General features: G+C 42.0%; 1 protein-coding gene across 2 annotated transcripts in view; it reads left to right on the plus strand.

Moving 5' to 3' along the window:
* Positions 1–26,530, plus strand: part of SEMA3E (semaphorin 3E) — a 174,372-nt gene that overhangs the window by 128,130 nt on the left and 19,712 nt on the right. For both annotated transcript variants that reach the window (XM_044276765.1, XM_044276766.1), the window contains exons 5-8: positions 2,843–2,936; positions 23,354–23,473; positions 23,774–23,913; positions 25,581–25,695. In XM_044276765.1, the coding sequence (XP_044132700.1) occupies positions 2,843–2,936; positions 23,354–23,473; positions 23,774–23,913; positions 25,581–25,695 (469 nt within the window). The remainder of the gene's footprint in view (positions 1–2,842; positions 2,937–23,353; positions 23,474–23,773; positions 23,914–25,580; positions 25,696–26,530) is intronic.

Here is a 26,530-nt window from a genome sequence, read left to right on the forward strand (position 1 = left end):
GGTTGGAACCATCAGTTGCGTTGTGGAGAAGTCAGGTGGATACACAGCTGATAGTCCTACTGAATAGACTGTTAGAATTTGTATTATGGCAAGAAAAAAGCAGCTAAGTAAAGAAAAACGAGTGGCCATCATTACTTTAAGAAATAAAGGTCAGTCAGTCCGAAAAATTGGGAAAACTTTGAAAGTGTCCCCAAGTGCAGTCACAAAAACCATCAAGCGCTACAAAGAAACTGGCTCACATGCGGACCGCCCCAGGAAAGTAAGACCAAGAGTCACCTCTGCTGCAGAGGATAAGTTCATCCGAGTCACCAGCCTCAGAAATCGCAGGTTAACAGCAGCTCAGATTAGAGACCAGGTCAATGCTACACAGAGTTCTAGCAGCAGACACATCTCTAGAACAACTGTAAAGAGGAATCAGGCTTTCATGGTAGAATATCTGCTAGGAAACCACTGCTAAGGACAGGCAACAAGCAGAAGAGACTTGTTTGGGCTAAAGAACACAAGGAATGGACATTAGACCAGTGGAAATCTGTGCTTTGGTCTGATGAGTCCAAATTTGAGATCTTTGGTTCCGACCACCGTGTCTTTGTGCGACGCAGAAAAGGTGAACGGATGGACTCTACATGCCTGGTTCCCACCGTAAGCATGGAGGAGGAGGTGTGATGGTGTGGGGGTGCTTTGCTGGTGACACTGTTGGGTATGTATTCAAAATTGAAGGCATACTGAACCAGCATGGCTACCACAGCATCTTGCAGCGGCATGCTATTCCATCCGGTTTGCGTTTAGTTGGACCATCATTTATTTTTCAACAGGACAATGACCCCAAACACACCTCCAGGCTGTGTAATGGCTATTTGACCATGAAGGAGAGTGATGGGGTGCTGCACCAGATGACTTGGCCTCCACAGTCACTGGACCTGAACCCAATCGAGATGGTTTGGGGTGAGCTGGACCGCAGAGTGAAGGCAAAAGGGCCAACAAGTGCTAAGCATCTCTGGGAACTCCTTCAAGACTGTTGGAAGACCATTTCAGGTGACTACCTCTTGAAGCTCATCAAGAGAATGCCAAGAGTGTGCAAAGCAGTAATCAAAGCAAAAGGTGGCTACTTTGAAGAACCTAGAATATGACATATTTTCAGTTGTCTCACACTTTTTTGTTATGTATATAATTCCACATGTGTTAATACATAGTTTTGATGCCTTCAGTGTGAATCTACAATTTTCATAGTCATGAAAATTAAGAAAACTCTTTGAATGAGAAGGTGTGTCCAAACTTTTGGTCTGTACTGTAGCTATATATTTAAATTAATTTAGGGAGTCATTTACAAAAAGATATAAGCTAATTTTTGGCCTATATCTGTCACAGATTCGGTCACAAAGGGAACTGTGATTTCTTTACCATCCACACCATGTACGCCAGTTCTAAAAATAGAAGGTCCTGGGCGGGGAAGGGGGCCGTCTAATTTATCATTTTCTACGCCTGTTTTAGATGGATTTAGGCCAGCGGTGGATGCTGGTACCTCTACATAACAAGCATCAAGCGCCAGACCAGGGTTGTTAATAGATAAATTGACCCCAAAATTTTCTCAGCTGCTTCACCTTCTTCTCTATGAGATCACTAAGCCAGAATTGAGGGGGGAAGGGGAGCAGGATAGCTACTGAAAGCTAAACAGAAGAGAGAGCAACCAAAGAGGAAAATGTAACGTACATACAAAACCACACGATATTTGTATTGTATTTTTTTTGCAATGATACTGCACATCGTTTGAAATGCCCTATTCATTGTATAGTAATACTTTTTGAGGAAAAACCTCTTTAAGTAATATTCTGTATTTATAGATTTACAGAACCCAGACAAACCCCATATTAAATCAATGGAATCCATCTGGAGAAGATTGGAGCCATTGCATGATGGATCTGGGACAGTGTCATGACTTTAATATAATTAGAATCTATGGAGCCCATGTGAACATAGCCTAAATTGTACGACCATAGTAGTAGCCCAGAAACTATCATTTTTGGACTGATATCTGGTATGTGGAGACAAGATCCTAGATCCAAAGTTGCTTCATTCAAAACTTTATTTGAATGCTGTACAGAGATTCGTATCCGTACAGTATTCAAATGTATTGGCTACAGCGAGTTGAAATGAGTTATCACCGAAGTCTCACAAGACTTCGGTGATAACTTTGCATTTGATTTTTAAAATGTAAAGCCATTTTAAAACAGAAATACAAAGTTGGCTTCGGTACCGGCTGGTACATCAGTACTGAAGCACTTTGAAACCAAGTTTTTAAATAATTTTCAAGTTAAAAAATCTAATCCCAAAGTTATTCACCGAAGTCCACCAGACTGATAAAAATTCCCCTCACTGGAACCCATACATTTTTATGCTGTATGGAGACAGATCTCCATAAAGTATTAAAGCAAAGTTTCGAGCTAATCAACTTCGGAGCTTGGATCTGAAGCTTGATTTGTTTATTCCTAGTGGAGACCAACCTCTAAAATTGTTTTGTGGCTGTTACATGGATTATTAAGACTTTTCACCCTACCAAAGTTTCTTGTGACACTATTCTGTCTTATGTGAACTGTAGAAGTTTATCCTGGTTTCACAAAAAATGTTAACAATTCAGTTTTTGTATGTGTAGATAAAAGCTGACCATGAATACATTTTTTGTTAGATGTCAGTTTAATAACTGCTTTGAATTCTAGTAATGCTCAGTCAAAAGGATTCCTCTCTACTATGGTTCTACACTACATCACATGATGTGCTCTGATTGGTTACAGTTGATATACTGTATGTAGCTTTAATTCTTTACCTTTTTGTCATCTGGTGCTGACAGGAACTTGTATTCCAACAAGAACTCCAAAAAGTTGAGAGAGGGCGAGGCCGATGCCCCTTTGACCCAGACTCATCTGTGATTTCAACATTAGCAGGTAATTATCATCATATCTATATAAGTAGAGATTTGAAATTCTTGAACTTTAGTCTTGTACTGTACATCAATCACTACATCTCAATCACCTTTAAACAATGGGCCTCATTTATCAAAATGTCTACAAGAAGAGCTGTTCATGAAGCTCTACCTTTGGGCAAACAAACCTTTAAGTGGATTCACTAATCACTTGAATTCACTAATCACTTGCTTATGGGTCCACCCATCAGCAGGAATACTGAGTTCCATATTGACACAGTCAAAAAGTAAAGTGAAATGATCATGACATTATTCCTCTCTGTATAGTTACCTTGCCTATGTCTAGAATGCAATACAGCACATTGTCCAGCATTCATTAATGTGAGCACACCTAAAGTTTGGCTTTAAGGTACCAAAATGCGGTGCAATTTATTCTCAGTTTCAAGACGTAATCCGCTGCTAATCCAAAAAGTGGATTTTGCCTACAGGAGAGAGGTGTCTTTTTGCAGGGAAGCGACATGATCTAACATGAGCATTTTTTGCTTGAAAATTGCACCACATTTCAAGCATGAAAATCTGTCTCAAAGAAGGTCCACCACTAATTGGTATAGAGTCAGACAGTGTCTAGCTATGCACTCTGAGCCATTGTCATAAATTTAGTGCATATCTTGACAGTCTGTCTACGTTTATGCCATGTATAGAAAGATACAATGTCACAAGGTACACGTTCTCCTTATTATGCTATTATCTCAGCTTGGATAGAACGTTAAAACTAAAACAAAAAATATTTATTATGAGGAAAACCTATTAAAAAGGGGGCATTAAAGGCCAGAGTAAATGAGGGTGTGTGTTTCAGCAGACATCCAATCAGAAATCCAGTCAAGTCTCTGACCATGCCCCCTGGTGACGGCGTACCTAGTAACAGCATAGCAACCTGGGAGAAGTGCACAGCGCTCATAGGTAAGGAGGAAAGTATTACGGCGGCTATAAAACTACCATGGCCCAAGGTGAGGCCAAAGGAGAGCAAACAGAAAGGGAGTATATGTATGTAATATATATATATATATATATATATATATATAAAAAAGCAAAAAACGGAACAGCACCTCCTGAGACAAATCGCATCTGCAAGCTACCCGGCAATAATACAGCAAATAAAGTAGCAGCACACCACTAAATGCACTAAGACTGAGTGAACAGGTGAATGTGTGAACAGGGTCAAATACATGACTCCAATATTTACTGCAAAGCAGTGAAGAAGCTCTTAGCGCATATTATTGATCAAAAATATGTCGGGCCCACCTACCAGACAACAAGGTAGCTTCTTATCAGGTGGGACCTACTCTAGCATGGAGGGTCCAGCTCCATTTTCACTCTGATTAAAAACACCAAGGGGTGGGGGATGGGCGGGAAGTGCTAAGTTCCAAAGAGGATGCCTGGTCCTCTATAATATACATATAAGCAAAAAATGGAACAGCACCTCCTGAGACAAATTGCAGGTGCAAGCTACCCGGCAATAATACAGCAAACAAATAAAGTAGCAGCACACCACTAACTGCACTCAGCCCACCCCCCACCCCTTGGTGTTTTTAATCAGAGTGAAAATGGAGCTGGACCCTCCATGTTAGAGTAGGTCCCACCTGATAGAAAGCTACCTTGTCGTCTGGTAGGTGGGCCCGACATATTTTTTATCAATAATATGCGCTAAGAGCTTCTTCACTGCTTTGCAGTAAGTATTGGTGTCATGTATTTGACCCTGTTCACACATTCACCTGTTCACTCAGTCTTAGTGCATTTAGTGGTGTGCTGCTACTTTATTTGTTTGCTATATATATATATATATATATATATATATATATACATATATATATATATATATATATTTAAACCTAAACAGAAACCGAGCATGGCACATGCATTGCCATCCTATATCCTTTGCTGGCTTGATTCATTTTTCCATCACATTATACACTTCTCGTTTCCATGGTTATGACTACCCTCAATCCATCAGCAGTGGTCGTGCTTGAAGACTTTAGAAAAAAGTACTGGACTATGCTCACTCCCATGGTCCCAGCCACCAGAAAGGCCGACACTTTTTGCTATGGTGTGCAAGTACAACCACCGCTGATAAATTGCAGGGTGGTCATAACCCCTGTATACGAGCAGTATATAATGTGATGGAAAAATTTATCCAGCCAGCAAAGGAGGCAATATGGAGAATCACAATACATTAGTAAGTGGCTTGTATTAACTTTCTCTACATGATAAATGCCATTTGATGAAGTGAGACAACCTCTTTAAGGTGCTTTACAGTTCTATACCTCACCATACTGGCTGTCAGGCCATTAATGTGTTCCTTCAGCAGAGAGGTGTTCACCTGAAGAGACACAACAACCTTATCAGGGAGCTCATGGAGTTTGCTCTGGTGCACAACATCTTCTTGTTCGATCGCCAGATTTTCCACCAGCTCAGGGGAGTGTTGATGGGCAGTCCTTGTGCCCCGACTTATGTCAATCTCTACCTGGGCTGGTGGGAAAAGGAAGTTGTTTTCAATGAATCCATGGACCATTTTACATCATTGATCCCCATATAGATTAGGTACATTGATGATGTGTTTTTACTATGGCAGGGTAGTAAAGAAATGTTCATGGAATTTGTGTTCAATATTAACCAATTGGGCCTATTATTCACATGCAACATTGATGCCAGACAAATCACATTTCTAGATCTTTCCATCATGATTAGCGACAATGGGAGAACCATCACCAATATATTTAGGGAAAAATCAGCAACAAACTATTTTTTACACCGGGAGAGTGGGCATCCCCCTGCCCTGAAAAGAGGTATTCATAAAGGGTAGTACCTGAGGGCAAGAAGGAATTACTCAGAACTAGCAGATTTCAGAATAGCGGCTTGGGATTTAAGAACTTGTTTCACAAGGGAAGGGGGCGATGGGGAAAGACGGAAGGGGAAGGTGGATTTTGTCTTATATGTATATTGTGTATTTGATGATAAAAATCCCTAATCCGAGTGAATCGGAAGGGATATTGTTGTTTGATGGATTTTATATATGAAATTATTAAAATAAATTATAATTAAAAAAAAGAACTTGTTTCACTAGCCGTGGCTATCCACAGGATGTGATCAAACAGGCCTACCATCACTCCCTTAGCTCGAACCGCAAACAATTACTGTGTCCTAAAATCCCTGAGCGAAAGTGCAATGCGGTAAGGATCATAGGCACTTTTGATAAAGCCCACAGACAAGCATGGGAGATACTGCAGGCTCATTGGTGTACCCTCAAGTATGACCCTGACATAGGTGACCTGATAGCTCAGTATCCCATAGTTATGTTTCGGCGTAGTTGGAATTTATGTGATCATCTAGTGCATAGCCTGTATCACCATTAGAGTTGAGCGCGAATATTTGAAAAACTCATTGAGCACTACCAGGTCACGCTATTAGGCAGAGGATTCTTTTTGCTTGCTCCAGCACTTGGGTTTATTCCCCACTACCATATGCCTGGAGCTGTATATGTGGAATGTTACCAGGCTCCACTGTGAGACAGGATTCTCTACCTGCTATCTCCTTTGCTGGGGTTCGCTCCCATTATTATGCAATTGGAACTACATGTGTAGTGTGGTACTTTAGTGGTTTAATTATTTGTTATGCACTACGCACAGACTCACTGCCGCACACAATAGTGAGTGTGTCCAACAGCATTGCTGCGTAGTTCATCTTAGTTAGGTGGCATTGCAGAAAGGGGTTTAATACCCTCCTCTTTTCTGCTATCAAAGCACCTTATAAGCCTGTTCTGTTACTCTGGGCTTTAATGCCCCCTTATACTAGATTTTCCTCCTAACATTCTTTCCTGTATATTTACTTGTATATAAAGTGCAAGTGCTGACAAAAATTGCAAGAAAGAGGTTCTCCGATACAACCTGTACATCACATAAAGGAGGGTTTCATTCACATTGTGGTGCAATTGTTCAGTTAGTGGGACTCCTACACTCATAAAGCCTATGCACTAAGTGAAAGGGCTGCCAAAAATTACAAGGAACTGGCACTACAATACACTCTTTATTACACATAAAGAAGGGCATCATACACATCCTTGAAAAATTATGATTGATGACCTGCTGGTGACCCTCAAAAACATTAGTAGCAAGGGCCTGCTGGTGACCCTCTACAACATTAGGGACGAGGGACTGCTGCTGATGTTATCATCTAAAACATTAGGGGTGAGGGTCTGCTGCTGAGCTGACCATCTAAAGCATTAGGGGTGAGTGCCTGCTGCTGATCTGACCATTTAAAACAATAGGGGCGAGGGTCTGCTTCTGAGCTGACCATCTAAAACATTAGGGGTGATGGCCTGCTGCTGATCTGACCATGGAAAAAATTATGGGCGAGGGCCTGCTACTGAGCTGACCATCTAAAACATTAGGGGCGAGGGCCTGCTTCTGAGCTGACCATCTAAAAAATTATGGTTGAGGGTTTGCTGCTGAGCTGACTCTCTAAAACATTAGGGGCGAATGCCTGCTGGTGATCTGACCATGGAAAAAATTATGGGCAGGGGCCTGCTGCTGAGCTGACCATCTAAAACATTAGGGGGGAGGGTCTGCTGCCGAGCTGACTCTCTAAAACATTAGGGGTGAGTGCCTGCTGCTAATCTGACCGTGGAAAAAAATATGGGCGAGGGTCTGCTGCTGAGCTGACTATCTAAAACATTAGGGGCGAGCGTCTGCTGCTGTGCTGACGCCTTAAAACATTAGGGTTGAGTGCCTGCTGTTGAGATGAACATCAAAGAAATTAAGCTTGAGGGCCTGCTGCTGAGCTGACCATCGAAAAAATTATGGTTGAGGGTCTGCTGCTGAGCTGACTCTCTAAAACATTAGGGGTGAGTGCCTGCTGCTGATCTGACCATGGAAAAAAACTATGGGTGAGGGACTGCTGCTGAGCTGACCATTGAATAAATTATGGCTAAGGACCTGCTGCTGAGCTGACCCTCTAAAACATTAGGCACAAGGGCAGCCTAATTAGCATGTTGATATCATGGAGGAGGAGGACGAGAAAAGGAAGATTGAACCATATACCCTTTTTTTGGGGTGGAATGGGTGCATGGGAATACAGTGTATTTAATACACCATAAAAGCCACATTTAAAGTACCTTTTTGTTCAGCCGCTTTCCTCTGGTCGAGTGGACCAGTCAGCATTTTCAGTTAATAGGTGGATGTGCTTATCAATTATTATATCTCCAGCAGCACTGAATACCCGCTCTGAGGGAAGGCCAGCATTTCCAAGGCGTAGAGGCCCAGTTCGTGCCACATGTCCAGCTTGGACACCCAATAGTTGTAAGGCACAGAGGGGTCATTGAGGATGCAGACATGGTTATGTACTCCTTCACCATCTTCCAAAATTTTTCCCTTCTTCTGAGGGCAGGGTGTCATGAAACTTTCCTAGGCCTTGGAGAGTGTTGCCCCGCCTCTGTTGGAACTGCTGTGTGTTCCCCTCGTCTCGACTCCTCGGTTGCCCAAAGAACTATGTACTCTACCTCTAGCGTTGTCAGCTGGAAATTTTTGGATCAATTTTTCTACAAGGACCTTCTGGTCCATTTTCCTAGTCCTCTCCACCGCAGGAATGAGAGATGAGAAGTTCTCTTTGTAGTGGGGGTCGAAAAGGGTGAACAACCAGTAATCGGTGTTGTGTAAAATGCGTACAACGCGATGGTCACGGGAAAAGCAGCCTAACATAAAGTCAGCCATGTGTGCCAGAGTCCCAACAGACAAGACTTTGCTGTTCTCATCATGAGGATGACTGTCAATCTCCTAATCCTCGTCCTCCTCTTATGCTCATTCACGCTGAACAGATGGAATAAGCCTGCTATGGGTACTACCCTCCGTAGCAAAGGCAACCTTCTCCTGCTCCTCCTCCTCATAATAATCCAATTCGCGCCAAGAAGACCAAATGAGGGTGGTATGGCTATTACCTTGTGTACTGTCTTCTCCCATTTCCATTTCCACCTCTTCCACATGCAAAGCTTCCGCCTTCATTGTGAGCAGCGAGCATTTCAGTAGACACAGAAGTGGGAGGGTTATGCTGATAATAGCAGCATCGCCTCTCACATCTGTGTTGATTCCTCAAAGTTGAGTAAAACCTCATAGAGGTCAGAAATCAATGCCCACTCGTCGCTTGTGAAGAGCGGAAGCTTACTGGAAAGGTGACGAACATGTTGCAGCTGGTATTCCACTACTGCCCTCTGTTGCTCACAAAGCCTGGCCAACATGTGGAACGTGGAGTTTCAGCACGTGCTCACGTCGCACAACAGCTGGCAATTGCAAGAGCTGCTGCAGTGGTGCCAGACCGACGGCAGCTGTAGATGACTTTCGGAAATGGGCACACATGCGGCGCACCTTCACCAGCAGCTCAGGCAAATTAGGGTAGGTTTTGAGAAACCGCTGAACCACTAAGTTTAACACATGGGCTAGGCATGGTATGTGTGTGACTTGACGAGCTCCAAAGCCACCACCAAGTTACGGACATTATCAGACACAACCATGCCTGGTTCTAGGTTGAGTGGCGACAGCCACAGCTCAGTCTGGTCCCTTATACCCTGCTGTTTGTCACCTAAGCAAATAAGTTTCAGCACAGCCTGTTGCCGCTTCCCCACTGCAGTGCTACATTGCTTCCAGCTACTGATTGATGGCTGACTGGTGCTGCAAGATGACAATTCAGAGGTGGAAGTGGAGGAGGAGGTGGAGGAGGAGAAGGGCTCCTCCACTAATGTAGGTGGTGGCGGAAATCCTGATGGAAGTAGGGCCGCAATCCTTGGCATCGGTAGCACCTGTACCATCCCAGGTTACGACTCGCTTCCAGCCTCCACAACATTCACCCAGTGTGCCGTCAGGGAAATGCAACTTCCCAGGCAACAAGCACTTGACCATGTGTCAGTCCTTAAGTGGACCTTCCCAATTATTGCGTTGGTCAGTGCACGGGTGATGTTACGGTCTGGTGTAAGGCAGGGATGGCACACAGGGAAAAATAGTGTCGGCTGGGGACTGAGTAACAAGGGACCGCCGCTGCCATCAGGATGCGGAAAGCCTCAGTGTCCACAGGCTTAAATGGCAACATTTCCAGGGCCAGCAATTTGGAAAGGTGCGCATTTAGTGCTATGGCCTGTGGGTGGGTGGCTGGGTATTTGTGCTTTTGTTCAAAGGCCTGGGGTATGGACATCTGTACACTGCGCTGGGACACAGAAGTGGATATGCTAGCTGATGGTGCTTGCGAAAGTCCAGGTGCAGTGCATGAGGCATCCAGGCCTGCATCTTGGACAGGGGATTGGCCAGTACGCAACACAGGGGAAGAGGAGGCAGTGGTGTGAGCCGCAGACACTGATAGTGGACCCAGGTGTTCGGCTCACCTATTTGGGTGCTTTTATGCCATGTGTTGGATCATGCTGGTGGTGTTGAGGTTGCTAGTGTACACGTCCCTGCTCATTTTGGTACGGCACGGGTTGCTAATGACAATTATTTTATTGTCTGCACTTTCATCAAAAAAGCACCAGACTGCGGAACACCTACCACTTGGCAAGGGAGATTTCCGCAAGGGGGTATTCAGGGGAACAGTTGCGGGCCTGTTTGGTGTGGCCCGCCTTCTCCCTTTTGCAACACCACTGCCTCTTCCAGCGTGTATGTGGCCACAGGATGAGAAAGGCGCTCATAGAAAATAGGTAAAGATGAAACAGCGTTCTTCAATTTAAGATGAGTATGTGCTGCTCACCTGTTTAGGTTGCACTGATTGGGTGCAACCGTGATGAAGGTCCGCTGGATTAGCTAGGTATCAGGTTGGAGCTGCCGTGTCCAAAGGAACCAAGGGGCGAGGGCCAAGTCGCCACTTCGTTAATTACTAGAAATAGTGACAGTGCCCGTCACAACCTTTGTGGTCTGGCGAGCTGGTGGACGTGAGGCGCAAATCACAACCGGTTTTGACAAGTACGGGTTTATTGAGAGACAATGCATTTCGGGGTGCGCATGACCCCTTTATGAAGTCTACAAGAAACATAAATGATAACAAAAAAGTATATACATGTACAATTTGTACTCAAAGGGGGGGATTTTTTGCAGGTATTAAAAGCGAGGGTTTGATAAAATTCATACTAATAACGATAGTCGAAAGTAAGGGATAAGAATAAAATAAAGAGTGAAAATATCTTTCAATTAAGTTGGTAGAATGGAATAAGAAGTGCTATGTTCAAAAGACAAAATCTAGAAGAGGAGAAAAATACAACGATATAAAATATATATATATATAATGGCCTTCTTGGTAAAGACTATAGAGAAGAGGCCTGGAACGAATAAGCATCAAAGAAAATGAATGCGTAGGCGTATCGTTAATGGTTCACAAAAGCACAACAATTTGATAAAAAGATTCAGTTCTCATATGTCCTCATATAAAATTGTGTATTTAAGCCTGAATTCATACATAAATATATAAATAGATAAATAAATAAATAGGTAGAAATCGGTCAACTCATATGTATTGCCATGTTAAATTACATGGGTAAGATAGGATGTGTTTATCAGTTGTTAGGTAGATAAATACATAAATGAATAAAATTATCTCTCAAAAAAGATAAATAGATTAATAACATTAGATAATGGAGTCAAGAGCTGTACCTAGTTCCTGCGGATGAACGTGATTGGTCGGTATGTGATAAATGGTGACATCATAATTAGATGTCAGTGCATTATTTTGGTGGTTGGAGGCAATGGCAAAAAATGTGGCTCTGGGTATGGACTTTGGATGGGGGGATTGTTACCTGGTGTGCTGCAGCTGCAGGTGCAGCTGGATGTTTGCTTTTCGTTTAATGCTCCCCGGTCACTTTTATTGACAATGTAGTACAATGCTGTGTGGCAGAAATGGTTTAGGAGTTATTAAAAAGTGAAGGGTGAGTGATAAAGGAGTTGTGATGATGTTGTGAAATGGTTAATATTGTTATTACCTTTGCCAGAGATGAATTAGATGTGGCTGAAGCGCTGTGGCTTTGCTATTATACTTGGTTAGGCAATGCTGTGTAATAAAATACAGTTTAGGGTAATTGAAAAGGCAGTTTGTATATAATAAGAAAGTTATGATCATCTAATTAGATTGATATTCTTGTTACCTGTTGTGGTGGTGAGGCTGATGTAGCTGGGGTATCGAGACCCGGCTATTGCACGTGGTGCTTGCTGTAAGGACGCAGTGAAATGCGCGCTGGAGAGGATATCGGAGTGTGGTGGGCGTGGCCAAGTAAGGTGGGCGTGACCAAGTAAGGTGGGCGTGGTCAAGTAGTGCTAGTGCCGATCGCTCCACTGGGGATTCAGCAGCCCATACAATATTATGAATGGACTGAGGGCTGGGGGGATTTTGTTAGAACAGCTGGTGGAGGAGTGAAGTCGTAAGGGCTTGGGAAAGTAGTGATAGTGTGGGGAGGATGTCGGAGTGAGGTGGGAGTGGGTAAGTAGTGCTATTGTGTCGATCGCTCCACTGAGGATTCAGCAGCCCATACAATATTATGAATGGATTGAGGGCTGGTGGGGGGTTGTTTGAACAGCTGGTGGAGGAGTGAAGTAGTACGGGCTTGGGAGTGTGGTGGCATTGTGGGGAGGGTAATGATTGTGTAAATGTGTTTATGGGGCCGGCTGGTTGATGGTCCTGATCTGAGATGATACTGCAATAGGGGGAGGATTAAAATAACTCTTGGCCAGAAAGTATGTGAGAGATGAACAATGGAGGGGGGATAAAACAGCTGAAATGAATATCCAAGGGGCTAAGAGGGGGAGTTAAATATACATGTGATTTATATGAGGAGGGAACTGTAAAAAAGGGGGGGGGATGAAAAAATAATAATTATAAATAAAATAAAAAATTAAAAATAAAAAAATATTTAATAAAAATAAAAAAATAATAGTGTGGGCCTCAAAAACATTTGTTCTCTAAGCTTTCATTGAGCCCGTGTGGTTCCAATGTCTGTAATTTGAAAATCCAGAACATCTCCCTTCACTGGAGTGTTCTATATCTATCCGACCAGCTCGCCAGACCACAAAGGTCGTGACGGGCACTGTCAGTTCTTCCAGCGCGTTGCAGTGCTGCGGATCGGCTTGCAACCTTCCCATGTTGGGTAAGTGATTTCATCGTCCACCACATTCTATTCCACTTCCTCACTCTGGTCATCCTTCTGACTTGTTGACCTACTTGACAACTGTGTCTCATCCTCATCATCAACCTCTTGAGACCCTAATTGCAGTTGACTTATTGGCAACTGTGTCTCATAATCATCATCCACCTCGTGAAACACTATTTTCCGTTCTCCACCGCCATCTTCTTCTGACTGTGGATGCTTAAGAGTTTGGGAATCAGGGCACAAGATCTCCTCATGTCCCTCTTCAAGCGGGCTTGGCGAGAGGCTCAAATTAAGGAATGGCGATGAAAAGAGCTCCTCGAAATATCCTTGTGTGGGATCACTTGTTTGCAAAGACTCTCCATGGTGGGAGGAAGGAGGATCAGGGTGGGGAATCTGTTGACCAGATTCTTGGCTACTGAGACTGGACCTAGTGGAAGACAGGGTGGTGTTTAACTGACTGGAAGCATTATCTGCTGCAATCCAACCGACCACCCGCTCGCACTGGTCTGACTTTGAGAGTGGTGTCCTGCGCCGCCCTGCAAACTGGGACATGAAGCTAGGTATTGTGGATGAGTGTGTTTCTTGTGCTCTGCCTGTTTGAATGCGCCCAGGGCTATGGCCTCTGCGTGCTCCATCAGCAGCACGGCCACTTCCCACTATCTTACTGCTCGCCTTTTTCATATTAAATGGTATATATGCTTGCAAGTATGTCACACGTACAGTAGCGCAGTTTTTGTCACAGATATTTGGGATGAGGAAACGTTATACAGGAGAGGTACGACAGGTAATGGGGCTGCTGTCAACAGCGGCTAAGAAAAAATTATAGTCAATGTCACAGATATTTGGGATACGGAAACTTTATACAGGAGAGGTACCACAGGTAATGGCGCTGCTGTCAACAGCGGCTAAGAAAAAATTGTAGTCAATGTCACAGATATTTGGAATGCAGAAACGTTATACTTGAGAGGTACCACAGGTAATGGCTCTGCTGTCATCAGCGGCTAAGAAAAAATTACAGTCAATGTCACTGATATTTGGGATGGGGAAACGTTATACAGGAAAGGTACCACAGGTAATGGTGCTACTGTCAACAGCGGCTAAGAAAAAATTACCGTCAATTTCACAGATATTTTGGATTGGGAAAAGTTATACAGGAGATGTAGCGCAGGTAATGTAACTGTTTGCAGCGGACACCGTCTACGGAAAAAGTACACTGAATGTAACAGATATTTTTAGTATGCGTACACGTTAAACAGCAGATGTAGCGCAGATAATGTTGCTGTCCGCAGCGTTTACGGAAAAAGTACACTGTATGTCACAGATATTTTTAGAATGCGCAAACGTTATACAGAAGATGTAGCACAGGTAATGTCACTGTCCACAGTGTCTACGGAAAAAGTACACTAAATGTCAAAGATATTTTTAGGATGCGCAAACATTATACAGGAGATGTAGCGCAGGTAATGTAACTGTCCGCAGCCGACACCGTCTATGGAAAAAGTACATTAAATGTCAAAGATGTTTTTAGGATGCGCAAACATTATACAGGAGATGTAGCGCAGGTAATGTCACAGTCCGCAGCGTCTACGAATAAACTACACTGGATGTCACAGATGATATTTTTAAGCTTCGCACACGTTACACAGGAGATGTAGTTCAGATAATGTCGCTGTCTGCAGGGGCCAAACAATTGCAAGCTATTTAGTGCAGGTTGCGCTAAAAATATATATTGCTGCCAGATACAATAGTCCTTAAAAGGACTTTTGGGTCTCTAACAATTGCTCGCAATATAGTTCAGGTTGCGCTAAAAATATATATTGCTGCCAGACACAACAATAGTCCTTAAAAGGATTTTTGGGTCTCTAACACCAACCCTTGTAGTGTCTCACTACTTAAAAGTGGGCACTATTCAAGGGTCAATTGGGTCATGTTGTTCTTCACCTCCTGTGGAACACGGTCATGGTATTTTGTATTGCATTGTAATGTGTATTTTCATGTTATCTCCTGTGTATCAGGCCTGCTAGGGGTGTAGTTTCTCCTCCCAAGCTGTAGAGGGAGCTAGGGAACCCCCTAGTATATATAGACAGGTCCAGTCCAGGAGAGGGTGTGTGTGGTTAGAAGCCAGTGTTGACTTTAGCCGGGTTGTAGCTGAAGATCAGCTTCTAACATGCAGCTAGATAGCCCAGGTTCCTAGCCTGCATCAGGAGAATAAGTTTCCTCCTGAAGTTATCCTGCACCTTGCAAAGTACAGAGCAGTGCTAATACTATCCAGCCAAGTGGAAAGCTGAGGGGCAGAAGTTTATTGTCAGCAAAAGGATTTATACCAGAGGAGGCTTCCCTACCCAAGGATAAAACCAGCTGTTAGGCATACGGGCCTTGGAGAAAGCCAGACAGGATCTGCAGAAAGTACAGCCTGATCTGTGAGTTTATTTCCCTCTGAGTCATCTTGCTAGGATTCTACCTGCCATTTATGCAAAGCCTGCTTGTTACTGAATATTCTTCATATGGAACTGTTTAGGGTGTGTACATAGTTGAGCTCTTCAGTAAAGAAGAATTATAGTTCACTACAATCGTGTGTACCTCCATTATTCCTCCTAACAATCGGTGTGCCACCGTTACCGGCACTGGCGTCACAAACTGCAAGGGCTCTTGCCTCAGGCACGCTAAACCTTCAACACCCAGGGCACCTCACCTATCACCCGGCCTGGTCCCTATATCTAGAGAGTGCCCCAGAGGATCTACGTGCCAGCCTCTTCATCACTGCTGTATGCCTGCCCAGGGTTTACTACAAACTGTGAGTACTAAGAGCAACCCTCGGTCTGCTAACTGACCCCCGTGACCTCACATTCGCTCACCCGAAAGGACTGGCATACTGCACCCTGCCTAACAATTTTTTTTTTTTATTCAGTTCCCTTCATTATCTGTTCCTTCTACAGCATAGCTCTCTGTGACTAAGTCTGAGCCGAACCATGTGTCATTGGGTGCTTTATAGCACCCGATGACACTTTCTGGACAGCCAATTACTGTAATGCCAGTAACCAACTTGGCTACGGCATTACAGTGAGTGGCAACACTTACTCGCACGTTTATTGGCTGCGTAGCAGCCAACAAATGTGTGAGGAGGAGACTCAACATGGCGCTTGAGCACACGTGGTATTTGGCCGAACACCGCGATGTGCCGAGCATCGCAATGCTTCAGCCGAACTGGTGTTCGGCCGAGCATGCTCGCTCAACACTAGTGGTAACAAATCACAATCTTTTCTAAAATGGCGGCTACACGTGTGAGGCCTGAGGACATGGGGAAGGCGGGATCACCCAGATTGATATGCATGCATGTAGCCAGCAATCAGCAGCCAGCCAGCACTGGATGTCACAGCCCTATAAATACGGCATCCATTTTAGATTCTGCCATTTTCCAGGGTTCTGAGTGCAGAGACAGACATGAGAAGGAGCTAGGACAGCAATAAGAAAAACCTAATTGCGAACAAAGAAACTGAAAAAACTATTTATAAGTGCAGAGAAAGGATAGGGAGGAATTATTTCACAGCATCTTAGTGCAGGAAGAGACTTCAGAAGGCGCTAGGGATAGTGCTTGAAAAGTGATTTACAAGTGCAGGGAAAGATTATTTGGGGATTCAAATTGCCATTATAGAGCTCTGTCATTCCAGCAATTTGTTCTTGGGGTGTAAGTGCTAAGTTGAAAAGCCTTTAGTGACTTACAGGTCCTTCTAAAAAAATTAGCATATTGTGATAAAGTTCATTATTTTCTGTAATGTACTGATAAACATTAGACTTTCATATATTTTAGATTCATTACACACCAACTGAATTAGTTCAAGCCTTTTATTGTTTTAATATTGATGATTTTGGCATACAGCTCATGAAAACCCAAAATTCCTATCTAAAAAAATTAGCATATCATGAAAAGGTTCTCTAAACGAGCTATTAACCTAATCATCTGAATCAACTAATTAACTCTAAACACCTGCAAAAGATTCCTGAGGCTTTTAAAAACTCCCAGCCTGGTTCATTACTCAAAACCGCAATCATGGGTAAGACTGCCGACCTGACTGCTGTCCAGAAGGCCATCATTGTCACACTCAGGCAAGAGGGTAAGACACAGAAAGAAATTTCTGAACGAATAGGCTGTTCCCAGAGTGCTGTATCAAGGCACCTCAGTGGGAAGTCTGTGGGAAGGAAAAAGTGTGGCAGAAAACGCTGCACAACGAGAAGAGGTGACCGGACCCTGAGGAAGATTGTGGAGAAGGATCGATTCCAGACCTTGCGGGACCTGCGGAAGCAGTGGACTGAGTCTGGAGTAGAAACATCCAGAGCCACCGTGTACAGGCGTGTGCAGGAAATGGGCTACAGGTGCCGCATTCCCCAGGTCAAGCCACTTCTGAACCAGAAACAGCGGCAGAAGCGCCTGACCTGGGCTACAGAGAAGCAGCACTGGACTGTTGCATGTCATTCGGAAAATCAAGGTGCCAGAGTCTGGAGTAAGACTGGGGAGAGGGAAATGCCAAAATGCTTGAAGTCCAGTGTCAAGTACCCACAGTCAGTGATGGTCTGGGGCGCCATGTCAGCTGCTGGTGTTGGTCCACTGTGTTTTATCAAGGGCAGGGTCAATGCAGCTAGCTATCAGGAGATTTTGGAGCACTTCATGCTTCCATCTGCTGAAAAGCTTTATGGAGATGAAGGCTGATTGCCTCCATGCCACGCCGCATTGAAGCAGTGATTTCTGCAAAAGGATTCCCGACCAAGTATTGAGTGCATAACTGAACATAATTATTTGAAGGTTGACTTTTTTTGTATTAAAAACACTTTTCTTTTATTGGTCGGATGAAATATGCTAATTTTTTTAGATAGGAAATTTGGGTTTTCATGAGCTGTATGCCAAAATCATCAATATTAAAACAATAAAAGGCTTGAACTACTTCAGTTGGTGTGTAATGAATCTAAAATATATGAAAGTCTAATGTTTATCAGCACATTACAGAAAATAACGAACTTTATCACAATATGCTAATTTTTTGAGAAGGACCTGTATATCTGTAGAAAAAGAAAAATATATATGGAGTTCACTTCTGCAGTTATATGTAGTGAAAACGTTTAGTGGCCTATTTCAGTACAGAAAGAAAAATATATACGCACTTCACTGGTGCAGTTATTTGTGGTAAAAACGTTTAGTGGCCTATTTCACTACAGAAAGAAAAAAAATATACCCACTTCATTGGTGCAGTTATTTGTGGTAAAAGTGTTTAGTGGCCTATTTCAGTACAGAAATACTCTGGACCCCTCATTCTGCTGACACCTCCACACTTTGTCATCATGCCATCCTCATGCTGCTTCCACCACTTCCACAATCTCTCGTCGTTGTGCTACTCTGTGGCCTCCTCATGCTGCTGACACCTCCACAATCTCTTGCTGTTGTGCTACTCTGGCCTCCTCATGCTACTGATACCTCCACACTTTGTTGTCATGCCACTCTGTGGCCTCCTCAAGCTGCTGACACCTCCACAATCTCTCGCCATCGTGCTACTCTGGCCTCCTCATGCTGTTGACACCTCCACAATCTCTCGTCGTTGCGCTACTCTATGGCCTCCTGATGCTGCTGCCAGCTCCAGACTCTGTCATTGGACCACTCTGTGGTCTTCCTCATGCTGCTTCCACCTCACCACTATGTCATAGGTGCACTCTGTGGATTTCTCATGCTGTTCCCACCCTCCCCACTTCATGACTGGGCCACTATTTTGCCTTTCGGCCTGGCTGACATCATCATTTATTTGATCTTTCTTATCATCTGTCAGAAGGAAGGAAAAATTTGATGCACAACGGATCCTGTCTGTGTAGCAGCTGTAAGGCCTGTATGGTTCCATCAGAATTGGCTTATGATTTGGTAGCCAAATGTTTTAGATCCACTCCTCGCATGGCATCCGCTCGTGTGAAACAGCCCTAAAGGCTCTCAGCAGCCACAAAATAGCCATTTATTAATGTAATTCACCTCAAATATATTCGGATTGAACCACATTTTCCCCAAAAATTTTTACAAACCGGCAAATCGAATTAAAAAAATGTGCCCATGTCTAGTCAGTACAGGGAGTGCAGAATTATTAGGCAAATGAGTATTTTGACCACATCATCCTCTTTATGCATGTTGTCTTACTCCAAGCTGTATAGGCTCGAAAGCCTACTACCAATTAAGCATATTAGGTGATGTGCATCTCTGTAATGAGAAGGGGTGTGGTCTAATGCATGTGCATTATAATAATTATTAGGCAACTTCCTTTCCTTTGGCAAAATGGGTCAAAAGAAGGACTTGACAGGCTCAGAAAAGTCAAAAATAGTGAGATATCTTGCAGAGGGATGCAGCACTCTTAAAATTGCAAAGCTTCTGAAGCGTGATCATCAAACAATCAAGCGTTTCATTCAAAATAGTCAACAGGGTCGCAAGAAGCGTGTGGAAAAACCAAGGCGCAAAATAACTGCCCATGAACTGAGAAAAGTCAAGCGTGCAGCTGCCAAGATGCCACTTGCCACCAGTTTGGCCATATTTCAGAGCTGCAACATCACTGGAGTGCCCAAAAGCACAAGGTGTGCAATACTCAGAGACATGGCCAAGGTAAGAAAGGCTGAAAGACGACCACCACTGAACAAGACACACAAGCTGAAACGTCAAGACTGGGCCAAGAAATATCTCAAGACTGATTTTTCAATAGTTTTATGGACTGATGAAATGAGAGTGAGTCTTGATGGGCCAGATGGATGGGCCCGTGGCTGGATTGGTAAAGGGCAGAGAGCTCCAGTCCGACTCAGACGCCAGCAAGGTGGAGGTGGAGTACTGGTTTGGGCTGGTATCATCAAAGATGAGCTTGTGGGGCCTTTTCGGGTTGAGGATGGAGTCAAGCTCAACTCCCAGTCCTACTGCCAGTTTCTGGAAGACACTTTCTTCAAGCAGTGGTACAGGAAGAAGTCTGCATCCTTCAAGAAAAACATGATTTTCATGCAGGACAATGCTCCATCACACGCGTCCAAGTACTCCACAGCGTGGCTGGCAAGAAAGGGTATAAAAGAAGAAAATCTAATGACATGGCCTTCTTGTTCACCTGATCTGAACCCCATTGAGAACCTGTGGTCCATCATCAAATGTGAGATTTACAAGGAGGGAAAACAGTACACCTCTCTGAACAGTGTCTGGGAGGCTGTGGTTGCTGCTGCACGCAATGTTGATGGTGAACAGATCAAAACACTGACAGAATCCATGGATGGCAGGCTTTTGAGTGTCCTTGCAAAGAAAGGTGGCTATATTGGTCACTGATTTGTTTTTGTTTTGTTTTTGAATGTCAGAAATGTATATTTGTGAATGTTGAGATGTTATATTGGTTTCACTGGTAAAAATAAATAATTGAAATGGGTATATATTTGTTTTTTGTTAAGTTGCCTAATAATTATGCACAGTAATAGTCACCTGCACACACAGATATCCCCCTAAAATAGCTAAAACTAAAAACAAACTAAAAACTACTTCCAAAAATATTCAGCTTTGATATTAATTTCTTTTTCAGAGTTTTTTGTGTTCATTGAGAACATGGTTGTTGTTCAATAATAAAATTAATCCTCAAAAATACAACTTGCCTAATAATTCTGCACTCCCTGTATTAAAAAGGAAATGTGTATGTTCATATAATTTAAATATTTTGAATACCATTGTGAGAACTACTACAAGGAAACTCAGCAAAGAAAGCAAACAGAATTTTCTTCGCAATTTAATGAAATGTTAGCATATGGTACATGAAAGCTTCAATCTGATTAGTTTGATGTCAATGATGAAGAGCAGATTGTTTTGAAATGAGAAACTTTAACTCTACTTGTCAATTTTATGATCCTGAAACTCAATAAAATAAAAATACAGTAAATGAACTGCCATATAATTATAATAATCAAAATTGTATTTATATACAGATAAGGCAGATGTTAACTTGACACTTACTGTGTTACATCCACAGTTGCAGCAGACTAACTTTTTTAATGGCTTGTAGTGTCAATTTGCTTTAACTGTTTATTTAACACATTAATTATCAAGTTAAAGTTTGCAAAATCTGTAGTATGATACATTAATATACATTCACAGGTTCACGTTTCTGGTTACAGCTTTGGAAGCCAAAACCAGGAGTGAATTTAAAAAAAATGTATGATCCACTCCTGATTTTCCTTTCTAAAACTGCACAAGAAAACCTTTAGGCAAGGCTAGGGGCACATTTATTAAGACCTATAATAGGAATAAAGCCTTAAGTTATGAAAAGGTGAAGGCCTCTCCATAATTTTGGGGCATCAAGTGCCAGTTCTAAATGTAAGACAGCTTCCGAGCTGTCTTACATATAGACCATTTTCTATACCTAATACAGGCCCGTTCCCCCTGTAATAATATAAGCAGTTTTTAGCTGCAGTACATTGCGGTGCATACATTAGTTTGTCTGTTAATAATGCTGGGCTACCTTTTAAATCCATTTGTAATGCAGAGCTGCCATCTAGTGGTCATTCACTTTTGTTGCTTTGGGATAAAGTTGATGAAGATTCATTTATGTATCTTATCTCACTAATATCTAATAGATCAGATGGCATGTGTTTCTTTTTATGGAACAGATGTCAACCAGTGCAGACAGACAGACATATATATATATATATATATATATATATAGATAAAAAAAGAAAATCGGACAGCACTCCAACAAAAAATGAAATTTATTCACCCATGTGGCAAAAAAGAAGCACGTTTCGGGTCAACAATAGAGCCTTTCTCAAGTATGCTTGAGAAAGGCTCTATTGTTGAGCCGAAACATTGCTTCTTTTTTGCCACATGGGTGAATAAATTTCATTTTTTTGGAGTGCTGTTCGATTTTCATTTTTAACATTTGGGCTTTGAGCACATGCCCTGGAACATAGCACCCTTCCTATGTTTGTTCGGTGCCGCAATTTTTTCCTATATCTATATAGACAGATGGATAGATTGAAACTAGGGAACCCCAGAGACCGGTAAATCCTGAGCCGCTACAGACTGAGTGCCCACAGCCTGGCAATCAAATCTGGACGGCATCGACAGAGCTACATGCCTAGAGAAAGCAGACTGTGCCAGCAGTGCCACCTGGAGGCAGTGCAGGATGAGGCCCACTTCCTGATATACTGTCCCAAATACTCAGCAGTGAGGGACAGCCACCATAAAAGACTCTCAAAATTACTACCAGACTTCAGCTCCATGGAGGAGGAAGAAAAACTGCCCATCATGCTGGGAGAGGATGAGGAGACTGTGGACATAGCAGCACAATATATCAGTGCCTGCCACAGACTGAGAGGAGCATGATATGCCATGGACTCTGATACCCTAACCCAGGGTATGTCTGCATCCCTTCCCCCCCATCACGATATGCCACGGACTCCTATACACCAACCCCGGGTGTGTCTCCATTTCTTAACCCCCTATTTCCCACATGCTTTAGCAATACTAATGGATAATTTTAGACCTTCCAATAAAGCTTGATTGATAGATAGATATGAGATAGATATAAAATAGATAGATAGATAGATAGATAGATAGATATAGTGATCCACCAACCAAAGCATATAAGTAAAACAAACTCCACGGTACTTCCAAAAACAAGCGTGTGTTTATTCACCAAATAGCAGTGACATTTCGTTCTGCTCAATGGACCCTTTCTCAAGCAGTGATCACTGAGCGGTTATTTGGTGAATAAACGCACACTTGTTTTTGGAAGTGCTGTGGAGTTTGTTTAACTTACATATGAGATAGATAGATAGATAGATAGATAGATATACATGTAATAGCATTTTATTACACAAAATATTAATATCCTGGAACCAGGTTGATCTGCGGAGTCTTCCAATAAGACTGGATTCAGAGGGCTGTATTAAAAATCATCCATGTTGCCACCATGGGATTTTTAATTTCAGTGAAGTCCATATAGGACATGAACCTGTTAATCGCTAGAGACAACTGTTTCCAATGATCTCTAGGTCTGTATTCCTCAAATCAAGGACCAGATTAGTGCTTGCCCTGCATACAGATCCTTGGTGGAGGGGTGAATTGCCCCATGGACTTTCTTGGATTCATGTGTACTTGACTCGTGGACAGTCCGTTGCACAAGTGAATAGAACATGGAAGAAATATGCAGCCATCTGAACCAGGGCTATAAAATACAATATCTAATGTCATATTTTGAATACATTAATTAAAAATGATATATTATCATTTTATTTCCATGCAGGCGGTGAATTATTTGTCGGCCTTTACAATGATTTCTGGGGAAGAGATGCTACTTTATTCAGAAGTATGGGGCATCTGCCATATATAAGAACAGAGCATGATGATGATCGCATCTTAAAAGGTGATTTATAATAACTCTTGTGCACTCTTTGCCGTTTCAGGGCAGTTTTTATGCAGATTTTTGTCTTTGTGATTTGTTTGTTTTGAAGGGCTTATTTTACATAATAAAAGTGTAGCGTCAGACTTTCATATCCATAATGGATAGATAGGACTTATCAATATGAATGGTTCTTTTACTGCTACCATTTTCTCATTAACTATAAATAGTTAAAATAAGTTCATTCATTACAAAATTACTTGAAATACAACCTTATTGAAAAGAAAACTATAAATCACTATGTGTTCTTATGTTTTTGTTTAGAGCCCAAGTTTGTGGACTCCTTCTTGATTCCAGACAATGAAGACAAGGATGACAATAAAATATACTTCTTTTACACTGAAAAGGCAATAGAAGGAGACGGAATCCACGCTCTTTATTCTCGAGTAGGACGAGTCTGTGCGGTAAATACGTTATTTCACTATATTACAACATACGTCACACAACTTTCTATAAACTATAAATTGAGTGATACATGTTTTATTATATAGTCATTTATATTTTACTATATATATAGAAACCACGGCACTCGATAAGTCATTTTTCAAAATTCAATTCATTTATTTGTTGTCCATCCCAAAAGGATCTTTTTTATATAGCAATTGGCCAATTGCAATATAAAAAAGATCTTTTTGGGATGGACAACAAATAAATGAATTGAATTTTGAAAAGCGACTTATCGAGTGCCGTGGTTTCTATATATATATTGTGGTTGACCCCTTCCACTGAGCACCGAACATCATACCCAGGAGTGCCATCCACTATAATTAATACATTTATATTTTACTGACTCCTCTTGTAAGCATTTACTATAGATCTTAAAGGAACAATTATATGAAAAGTCTTCTATTGTCATAGATACACATTACTAGCAAAAGTTTTAGACAGATGCAGGAAAAATGCTGCTAATTCAGAATGTTATAGTTTAAAATGCAAAGTGAATAAACAAGAACATCAATTCTTCTAGGTACACTCGCACTCAGTTTTTGAAGTAACTCAGCAGGAAGATTGTTCAAAACATGTTGGAGAACTAACCACAGATCTTCTGTGGATGTAGGCTTGCTCAAATCCTTCTGTTTCATCATGTAATCCCAAACAAATACAATGATGTTGAGATCAGGGCCGTGGGGCCATACTATCACTTCCAGGACTTTTTGTCCTTCTTTAACACTGAACATAGTTCTTAACAACATTGGCTATATGTTTGGGGTCATTATCCTGCTGCAGAATAAATTAAAGGCATTAACACGTTCGTTTTTGAAAGCATGATTATGCTATATGGAAGAAGATCCCATTGGTTAAGGTTATTACTGGAAATCTGACATAATATAATAAAAGAATGTTGTCTTACAAATCAGTGGTGATCCCAGATCATGTATCTATGACATACCATATGACAAGATAAATTTTGGTTTATTTACCTTTAACCAATTGCAAAAGTTTCCACCTTAAATGGGAGATGGGGCGGGGGGAGTTTAAAAAGGGAATCCATCACTTCCCTTGAACCCTTTTAAGTGCGGTACTTAGTAATCTGTAGTCAGGGGTGGCACCACTACTAATTATGAAGTTATATGTCCATGCTCACCCCTGTTCCAATGATGTGTACCTGCACTGTAATATATTGAGAGGACTCATGCGCATGCACACATGATGGAGAAGACTATAGCAGTCCTCTCAATGTATTCCAGTGCAGGCACACATTATTGGAACAGGGGTGAGCATGGACATATAACTTAGTAATCTGTAGTCAGGGGTGGCACTACTAATTATGAAGTTATATGTCCATGCTCACCCCTATTCCAATGATGTGTGCCTGCACTGGAATACATTGAGAGGACTCATGCTATAGTCTTCTCCATCATGTGTGCATGCGCATGATTCCTCGAAATGTATTTCAGCATGGTTTTTCAGGAACACAGCAGGGTAACTGGGGGTGAATATGGAATTACAACCTAGTGATCCAGAGTCAAAGGCAGGAGTACTATTCATGTAGTACTGGATTTAATAGGGCTTAAGGGGGTGACATGTTCCCTTTAAGGTAAAGCAATAGACCATATATTTATTGTTTTAGAATGATGTTGGAGGACAAAGAATGATGGTAAACAAGTGGACCACTTTTCTTAAAGCCAGACTGACCTGTTCAGTTCCTGGTCGCAATGGAATTGACACACATTTTGATGAACTTGGTAAGTTTTTTATTTTTTATTTGAAATAATGAAATACTTGTGAATGATTTGTACGCAGAGAAAAATATAGCAGTAAAATCAGTATAATCCAATCAGAATTTATCATTTAACATTACACAAAGTAACTCAGGAGGATGACTAAAGTAATACACAATAAAGCCTTTAAACATTTATTTACATACAGTGTATATATATATATATATATATATATATATATATATAATTTTCTGACATCATATGCATTGTATCCTTCTTGAAAGAACAATTGTATTTAGAGCCTTAAATGTATTTTATGATTCATACATATTATAAAATATATAAAAAGGAAAACACAATGAAAATGCTAAAGCTTTTCAACTACAGTGCATGAGAGTCTTCAGACCCTTTCACTTATATTTTGTGTATGTTGCAGCCTTGTGCTTTCCCCATCATTCTGCCCTCAATACTTCATAATGACAAGGTGAAACCAGAATGCTTGAAATCTTTGTTAATTTATTGAAAAGGAAAAACAAAAATATTGCATTGATGTATTGTAATTTGTGACCCTTTACTCTGCAACTAGTTGAATCTTCTTTGGCAACGATTGCAGCCTGCAGTCCAGCTCTGTCAGATTGAATGGGGACCTTTGGTGGACAGCCATTTTCAGGTCTCTCCATCGATGTTTGCCTGCTTTTAAGTCCGGGCTCTGGCTAAACCATTCAAAGACATTGCTAGAGTTGTCCCTAGTTGTCCTAGATGTGTGCTTATGGTCATTGTCTTGTTGGAAGGTAAACCTTCAGCCCAGTCTGAGGTCCAGAGCACTGTAGATCAGGTTTTCAGTAAGAATATCACTGTA

Source organism: Bufo gargarizans, chromosome 2, assembly GCF_014858855.1.
Source record: "Bufo gargarizans isolate SCDJY-AF-19 chromosome 2, ASM1485885v1, whole genome shotgun sequence".
NCBI lineage: Eukaryota > Metazoa > Chordata > Amphibia > Anura > Bufonidae > Bufo > Bufo gargarizans.